Here is a 9,573-nt window from a genome sequence, read left to right as displayed (position 1 = left end):
TGTTTTAAGTGCTCTGACATAACATAAGAGTGTACTTCAAAATGGGTATAGGGTTAGGAGCATGTGCACTCTATTGTTAACAACACGTTTAGATTTCTGTAGACACTTTTGTAGAATGAATAGGGGCTTTCCGACCAGAGGGATTTTTGCAGTTCTTAGAACTAAATGTTCCTAGAACACTTTTTTCGTCGTGTTCCGACAGGAAACATTTGGGGATTTTTAAGTTCCTCTGGCCACAGTAGCGTACTTTTTTAGCTCCTACTTCAGAGCAGGGTCTTTTCCCTTTTCCTAGGTGTACTTGATTGGTCGAACTTATAAGTCCCGCCCACTGCCAACTTGGAACTTGCAGACAGAGCAACAACCAACAACGGGACATTTTTAACAATTTTCACCATCTTATTCATCATTAAATTCACTTCTGACAACGTTTGAGGCGAGAAATGAACTGTTTAGATTTCTAATATAGGCAGTCTTGTGAAAATTGATGCCGAATTGACAATTTGCTTCAAAGTTTTCGGAGTTGAGAAGCTCCATGAAGTGAGGCGACAGCCAGCAAGCGCCTGCCCCGGCCTCTAGCTCGTCGCTCGGCCAGTCCTGCTCAGACACCTCGCTCTGAGCTGGAGGTCTCTCAGACCGCTCTCGTAAATAAGAGGCTTTTATTTCGCCGTTGACGGTTCGTTTGTTTAAACACATGTCCATCATAAGATTAACGGGAACCTGTGGTTAACTGTCTTTTCGGAGTTAAACTCCACAAGCGTGTCCTGCGGCTCGCCGGCCGTCACACACACACACACACACACACGTCCACAGTGCAGCAGGCAGAGGCGGGGTCTGTTCCAAGTATAATAAAGCCCCGTCTGTGTTGAGCAAAACATTACGTGAATTACTACGAGAATGGACGTGCATTTAATATAGGAAAAGTGCAGTGTTAGCATCATTTGTTGTTGTATGTGGCGCTAAGGTCTAGTGACGATGCTATAAAGACCGTTGCTGTGCTTGCGTCACTGCCTTACCCCTCCTACCAGTCCCTATGGCCACTTAGCCAGTGGGAATGCAAACGGAAAAAGATTTTGGGGGAGAGTAGTTCTTAGAACTGCTTAGAAGTGTACTTTTCTTCTAAAAAGTACAAGTACTATCTGGTCGGAAAGCACCTAGTGTGTGGCTGCTGTGGGGTCTCCGGGCTTCCTAGTGTTGGCTGAAACGGGACAGATTATACAGGTGCTGGTCATATAATTAGAATATCATGAAAAGTTGATTTATTTCAGTAATTCCATTCAAAAAGTGAAACTTGTATAATGTATACATTCATTCCACACAGACTGATATATTTCAAGTGTTCATTTATTTTACTTTTGATGATTATAACTGACAACTAATGAAAACCCCAAATTCAGTATCTCAGAAAATTAGAATATTGTGACAAGGTTTAATATTGAAGACACCTGGTGCCACACTCTAATCAGCTAATTAACTCAAAACACCTGCAAAGGCCTTTAAATGGTCCCTCAGTCTAGTTCTGTAGGCTACACAATCATGGGGAAGACTGCTGACTGGACAACTGTCCAAAAGATGACCACTGACACCTTGCACAAGGAGGGCAAGACACAAAAGGTCATTGCTAAAGAGGCTGTCTGTTCACAGAGCTCTGTGTCCAAGCACATTAATAGAGAGGCGAAGGGAACGAAAAGATGTGGTAGAAAAAAAGTGTACAAGCAATAGGGATAACCGCACCCTGGAGAGGATTGTGAAACAAAGCCCATTCAAAAATGGGGGGGGGATTCACAAAGAGTGGACTGCAGCTGGAGTCAGTGCTTCAAGAAGCACCACGCACAGACGTATGCAAGACATGGGTTTCAGCTGTCGCATTCCTTGTGTCAAGCCACTCCTGAACAAGACACAGTGTCAGAAGTGTCTCACCTGGGCTAAAGACACAAAGGACTGGACTGCTGCTGAGTGGTCCAAAGTTATGTTCTCTGAAAGTACATTTTGCATTTCCTTTGGAAATCAAGGTCCCAGAGTCTGGAGGAAGAGAGGAGAGGCACAGAATCCACGTTGATTGAAGTCCAGTGTAAAGTTTCCACAGTCGGTGATGGTTTGGGGTGCCATGTCATCTGCTGGTGTTGGTCCACTGTGTTTTCTGAGGTCCAGGGTCAACGCAGCCGTCTACCAGGAAGTTTTAGAGCACTTCATGCTTCCTGCTGCTGACCAACTTTATAGAGATGCAGATTTCGTTTTCCAACAGGACTTGGCACCTGCACACAGTGCCAAAGCTACCAGTACCTGGTTTAAGGACCATGGTATCCCTGTTCTTAACTGGCCAGCAACCTCGCCTGACCTTAACCCTATAGAAAATCTATGGGGTATTGTGAAGAGGATGATGCGATGCTCCAGACCCAACAATGCAGAAGAGCTGAAGGCCACTATCAGAGCAACCTGGGCTCTCCTAACACCTGAGCAGTGCCACAGACTGATGGACTCCATGCCACGCCACATTGCTGCAGTAATTCAGGCAAAAGGAGCCCCAACTAAGTACTGAGTGCTGTACATGCTCATACTTTTCATGTTCATACTTTTCAGTTGGCCAACATTTCTAAAAATCCTTTTTTGTATTGCTCTTAAGTAATATTCTAATTTTCTGAGATACTGAATTTGGGGTTTTCATTAGTTAGTCAGTTATAATCATCACAATTAAAAGAAATGAACACTTGAAATATATCAGTCTGTGTGGAATGAATGTATACATTATACAAGTTTCACTGTTTGAATGGAATTACTGAAATAAATCAACTTTTTCATGATATTCTAATTATATGACCAGCACCTGTATTAGTTGTATTTGCCTTGACCTACAGAGCTCAAACATGTCTATCAATCAGCAAAAGGGGTTCAAAGAAAAACAACCATAACACCAAAGCTGTACAAACAAATTTGATCACGATTAGGGAAAGCATTGCAGAGAAACGGCTTGCTTCCTGTTTAGTAGTGTCTCCAATCCATCTGCATGCACCAGCCACAGTGTGTTGATACATATTTTAAACCAGAATGGACCTTCTTCACAGCAGATGTAGCAGCATAAACACAGGTGTAATAAATGGCATTAGTTCACCCATTTAGGTGTACCAGTTCCAAAACCCTGATATTACGCATGCTGGCTAACTGGAACACAAATGGAACAGGATTATGTCATTAATTACACCTGTTTTTCCTGCTATATGCTCCCCATATTTGGAACAAACTCCCAGAAAACTGCAGGTCCGCCGCAACTCTGTTCCTTTAAAGGTCCAGTGTGTAACGTGTTTAGTTATTAACATCGGTCTTGCCCCTTTACAAACGTGTCCTTTTTCATGAATATTTACCACCACCATCAATTCCACGTATTCCTATTGGCTTGGAATGTTACATTAGCGTTTGCATGAACTGGGGTAGACGCTCCATATTCATGCTCCATCTAGAAATACGTTAGCCTGTAAGGGACATACTGCTCCACCTTTTATGTTTTCTCTGTCACATGATAAACTCACAGCTGCTGCTAATGCTGCTAACGGGTATCGTAGCTTCCTGAAGAAGGAAACATGGAGGACCACACGTATTCAAAATCCTGATTTCAGGAACAGGAGTCTTCTTCTTCTTCACCCAGAAAAAGAAAAAGGAGATTGAAAAGAGCAAGAGACCATCTTTTTGAAGCGTGAAGGCTACCATAGCTGGAATACATACTTTGAACTGCGTGGTGCGAGAGAGTTGATTGATATATGATCTCAACACTAGATGGGAGACATTCCTACACATTGGACCTTTTAAATAGAAGACCTTTCTTTTTGATGTTGCCTTTCTTTAAATAATTAATTTCTTATACTGCACTGTAAATGTAATTCTCGTGTGTTTATGTTTTTAATCTTTTAATCGTTTTGAACTGCTCTTTAATGTTTTGAATTGCCCTGTTGCTGGAATGTGCTATATAAATAAAGCTGCCTTGCGTATGACAACATGTCTGCCATGAAATAGGTCCATTGACATCTCGTAATTTCACAAGGATTAGACAGACCTTGAAGAAAAATTGAAAACATCAACTTTAGACTTGTGGTTTTAGTAAAATTTATCCAATTGTATTCTTTGAACTTATTTTGACCCATGGAACACTTTGTTGATGTATGAAAAGAGAAATTACAAGCCACAACGTTGAACCAGTGTCGGTGCCCCAGAGGTCGTTGTGCTGAAGAAGAAATCAACAAAACGACAGGACTACAAACTAGATGTTCAATGATTATTCCCATCTCTTTTATTGTCCCACATACATTCAACATCACAGTAACGGAATCATTAGCCGTGTTTCGACCGCAGGAACATAAAAGACCCCAGAACCTTGTGTCGAAATGCGGCTAGAGTCAAACCGGTACATAGACCTGTGTGTCTAACATAGGCCAAAGGAGCTGTTTAGCTGCAAAAATATAAGCTAAAGTAATGTAACATACAGATTAGAATGATATAAGGTTTTTAAAGCTACATGTAAAAAGAAAGTGTAAGTGTGTTGGCTTTATAACATCTCTAACACAGCTAATATTTTTTTATAGACTATCTTTTGGACTGGGTTTGAAGACAGTCTTAAATATGATGCATTATATAAGCCATACCACTCTGGATCAAGTTAAAGTAGGTGAAATGACAGTATAATACATCCCAGAATATGTAGAAGTAGCTCAACATAATCTTATTGTCCCTTAACTGACCAGAGCTGTGTAGGAACCATGTTATCTGGAATAAGTTAAACACAATATACAATTAAAGTAGACTATATAATGTAGTGTGTGCACTTTGGAAATAGAAATGAGTGTGTACAATACAAATGGCCCTCTTAATAAGTATACATTCCATCTTCACAAATAAGGCAGGTCAGTGTTGAGCCTCAGATTTTGGCATTAAGACACGTCACAATGTGAAAGTCTTCTGTAGCAGAGTGAAAAAATGTGTAAAAGGCGTTCCAAGCCTCACAGAAGACAGAGATCCTAATGACACCTCGTCATTTACAGAACGTTTGGCTAAAGACATTCATGTGTGTACAAGGCAACATAATGGTCCAAAGAAAATATACCATATTAGGAATGCAAATTCCTTGTGTCAACTCTTTTCTCAGTACTGACGAGATTATTGTCAATTTGTGGAAGGCAGTTCATTGGTCCCTATTCTCTGTAGGGTGTCAGAGTTGGAGTCCCTGTTTCTATAACCCTCTGCCCTGCTGTAGCATCCCTGAGCAAGGCAACCAAGCCCTTTGAGTCCCAGGTAATAATGAAAAAAACTAAGTCTCCCCTTGTGGATGGAAGGATAGGACTATATATCATTGTCCTATATGGCAGAATAGTTCCTCTGATCAGAGGTTTCATTCAAAAGGAAACTGCAGGGCCTGGGTAGGGTTCCCCACCACACCAGAAGTCCTCTGGCTGAGGGATTTCTAGCAGCCATGCCACGTCTTCTTTCTCCTTCTCCTCTCCCTGCTGCTCCTCGTTGCTCTTTTCATCCGTTTGCCCCTCTGCCACAGTCTGCAGGACTTTGTAATAGTGACAGTCCCGCCCGTCATCTGGATTGTACGGAGGTGCCAGGATATCCAAGAAAGCAGCCGGCCCCTCCACTGTGTCGATCTGGTGGAGGTTATCCCGCAGAGGAGTAAGAAGGCACGGTCCGCTGTTCTCCGAGTACTCAACGACGGAGCGGAGCACGGAGCGCCACTGGGAGGCCATCTGGGACGGAGCCAACGCAGGCTCGAAATCAGGTGGGACGGTGCTGACTGTCAGGGTATCCTCCAGCTTGTCAAAACAGCGGACGCTCACCTTCCCGTAGAGAACCTGAACAAGAGACAGGATAGAGTCAGAAGAAAATCCTACTGATAACACCAGTATTAAAATAGGCCTCACGATATGATATTATTTTTACGATTTTAAACATTTTGCAATATTCTGAGATATAATGCTATTTATTACCTTTTTTTCCAATTTCAAATCATGTCCCCAAAAGGAAACTTTGTCAACATGTTTTATCTAAAAAGATACATGTCTCTGTTTGTTCATCTCACTTCAATGGTATTGCTGTGAAATGGGATTGTCAAGCAGACAAACTGACCAACACATAATAATAAATAATAATAGATCCATACTTGGCGTCTGTGAATCAATACAGTATTGCGACAGAAAATATTGCGATACTATGCTGTATTGATTCCCACCCCCCCACCCCTAATAGGTGACCAAGGCACTGACTTGTTCATGTGGCCATTATAAAACACTGTTATGTAAAGTGAGGTCTTGCTGTCACCATTAGAAATAAAAATCTGCTCCTCTCACTATTCCTAGATTACCTTTTGATTCTCATATTGACGACAGCAGATGATGATATTGCCTTTAGTATGCATAACATGATTGGAGGTTTCCCTTGATTTTAAAATGATATCACTCTTTTCTTGAAATTACCAGGATGTCACGCCAAGGATTAAGTTTGATTTAAAAAAAATGTAATTCTGATAATGAATCCCAAAATGACATTTTTTTTCATTTCTGGTGTCATCCTCATTTTATTAGAGAAGTTTATGAAATGATGTTAAGGTTTCGAGACAACGGTGACTGAGAAACAGTATAAATTGTGGATTGGTTACTTCTGGTTGCTACTTGATCGATTTAATAAGTTCAGTGATCTGCACAAATCAATTAAGTTTATCATATCAGTCATGGACAATTTAATGTCGTCCCTACTGACCCCCATGGTGTGTAGACCCTGTCACTCAAGTTCCCTTCAAATCCAGTGCAACCAGTGGAATATTTTATTTGCAATAATTTGTGGTAATTTGATAAATCACAATTTATTCAGGAATATGCACAATGTGAGCTTAATAACTCAAATAATAAAGCTAAAAAGGTTGATTTTTGACCTAGTTTAGTTGATTTTCTTCAGTGATACAAATTCCCCAACAAATGTGCAATTAATCAAATTACCAAAATTAGCATGCAGTAAAACTGGGGGGTTTGAAGCCCCCCACCACCACCACCACCACAGTTGCCTAATCCAGGCTTGATATTGTTCCATCACCAGTGGCCTGTTCTATGTTCTGGGTGTCATCTGTGTGTACACAGGGGCCCAGCATGTCATTGGGCCCTTGGCTGTGCAAAGAGTGCATGTGTGTATGTAAAGTGGTGGTTATAGTGACAGTGCCATGGTGGCCCCAACCCTAACATATTCCATGCTCTCTGGGATAGAAAAAAACTAACTATGTTGCCTCCCCTCAGTTTTGGCAAAGGTAAACTCAACTAGCATGAAAAACTTATGGAGTTGGATGAATTAAAATAAAGTATGAACTTTATTATGCTTATTGGGTAATAAATCAGTTTTAAGTCACGTCTCAATATGTGTGCTAAGACGTAGTCTTATATGTTTCCCTATCTGTCGACTACAGCTAGGACAAAGTAACATTTGAGAGCCAGAACACAGAGTGGGTCACATCGAGTCTACAAAAGGCCATAACACAACAGACATGAGGTGTAACGTTCAAAGACCTTCAGCATCCCGTTCATGCCCGGGTGGTCGTGCAGCGGTATGGAGGCGCCGGTCCTCAGCAGGAACACCCCCATGCTGAACACCTCCGTCTCGCAGATGTGCATGTAGGTGACCGGGGGGTTGTGGAGCCCCGCTGCCCCGGAGCTCCGTTTGGTTTTCCGGGGAGCAATTTTCAGGTCAGCAGCCCTGACCGCGGTCATTAAGGAGATTAGTTCATTATGTTGGTCCGCAACGAGTTTATTATCCCCGTTGGCCGAAGATTTTAAGCATTTAAATGTGATGTAGGCTTGCTTTGCTATTTTCTGGATAAGAGGAGTTTTGTTGTCCCGCGGCATTCTGGCTGCGAAAAAAAAATGAACCGTTATCGGTGTGTCGGGCAATGTTCCAACGCAAGTAAAATCGGTGTTAAAACGCCTTGCAAATCCTCCAACGTCACCAACGTTCCTCCGGAGCTGTACGGTCAACGTTCAAAAAAAGACAAGATAGCGACTTTAATAAAACAAAACACGATTCATTGTGGTAATGTCTAATTTTACGCCGAGATAAGAGCTTTCCTCCCTCCACTCATTTCCCACCCGACTCGCCTCCTCGTCAAGCGGTAACTGAGCGTGCGCAAGAAACTCAAAGCAGCATGGGATATGAAGTTTAATAATGTAAAAGTAAATTATTTTGTGTTCAAACATCAACAGTGATCGCTGCACAGCTACATTGTATCAACATAAATGCGTGTGCGATTGTGTAAGATTAGAGTCAATACTAACAGACTCAAAACAATAAAAAAAACTAAGCCTGCATTTTAGCGAGACTACATTTCCCAGATATACTGGGGATGGAACGGAGCTGCAAAGGGAAAACGGACAGGCCATTGAACTCTCCGCAGCCTTCCCCGTCTAACACACATCACATCCTCTATTAGCCTACTGCTTCTTACTGCACCATTTTCACTCTCCAATTCCTTAGAATTATAAACAGAGATTCTTTTTTAGAATCAGAATTTGAGATTTTTTGGTTCTGCAAGAGATGAATGCACTTGTAGGGTAGGCTACAGAATTGAATAAATTAAATGAATATGAAATGAATAAAACTCCTAAATAAAATACAAGAACAATCCATAGATAAATAAATAACACCACCATAAAAAGCCATTTTGAAAATATGTGCTCTATAATTTTGTGGACTGGGGCCAAAACAATTGCACTTGCAGAATGCAAACATTATGAATTGAAATGTGCACAGCCGTAGTTAGAGTTCAAGTCACATTATTGTATACAGTAATAGAATAGAGCAGCCTTTGCTCTACAAAGTGCATTCAATCTTACAATTTATCACTGACAACTGAACAGTTGTTTTGGTCGGCTTCTGATACAGCGCCAGCTCAGAAAACACTCATACTGGACATCGTGGGAGGCAAGGACAATCAATGTATTTCATCAGTGAGGTATGAGGAAATACTCAGTAAATTGCTACAACCATGAGAATGTTCTAAGCCTCACTGACTTTTTAATAAAGATAAGGTAACTTCGCAGGATCCAATTGCCATTCATGGAAAAGCCAAAAAGCTGCCCTCTGGAGCAGAAGGAAGTGACGATGGTTACTTTGAACTGTTTGCCATGGTCATTTAACTAGTTCCAGAGAAAATGGTGATTTTTGATAGTCGTTATGTTACATTATGATATATCACTAGTTTGAGAACTCCATTTTGGCCTTCTGCCCAATTTAATTATGACTTACAAATAGAAATACGAAGCAATTAAATCCAGCAATCCTCAATCTCTTTCTAGCAGCAAGACAACGGATATAGTGCACAAAAGACGCCTCTCCATGCTTCATACTACTCCACTACTCGTTTGTCGCAAAACCTCAACTCACTGAGTCCCTAGTCTATTTCCACAATGTTCCACTTCTGGGATTGCTCAGGTGCAGCCGGAAATTCTGCCAGATGTCCTTCTTTTCAGTCGGATGTCCGTTACCTTCCGCTTTCTTTGTGTTGGCTCTCCGGTGGATTTGTGAGGACTATGGTTAACTGCTCCTCAGATCTCT

The 9,573-nt window shown here is 41.5% G+C and overlaps 1 protein-coding gene across 1 annotated transcript; it reads right to left on the bottom strand.

The window, feature by feature from the left end:
- Positions 1–4,247: 4,247 nt before the first annotated feature.
- adoa (2-aminoethanethiol (cysteamine) dioxygenase a) lies at positions 4,248–9,026 on the bottom strand. Its single transcript, XM_078279726.1, has 2 exons — positions 7,533–9,026; positions 4,248–5,834 (listed from the first exon to the last, which is right to left on the bottom strand). Exons 1-2 carry the CDS (start codon positions 7,866–7,868, stop codon positions 5,376–5,378), a joined length of 795 nt encoding a protein of 264 aa, XP_078135852.1. The 5' UTR covers positions 7,869–9,026; the 3' UTR covers positions 4,248–5,375.
- Positions 9,027–9,573: the final 547 nt, after the last annotated feature.

This window comes from Sander vitreus, chromosome 21 (assembly GCF_031162955.1).
Source record: "Sander vitreus isolate 19-12246 chromosome 21, sanVit1, whole genome shotgun sequence".
Taxonomy (NCBI): Eukaryota; Metazoa; Chordata; class Actinopteri; order Perciformes; family Percidae; genus Sander; species Sander vitreus.
The sequence above is the reverse complement of the archived record's forward strand: the minus strand, read 5'-3'. Positions and strand labels throughout refer to the sequence as shown.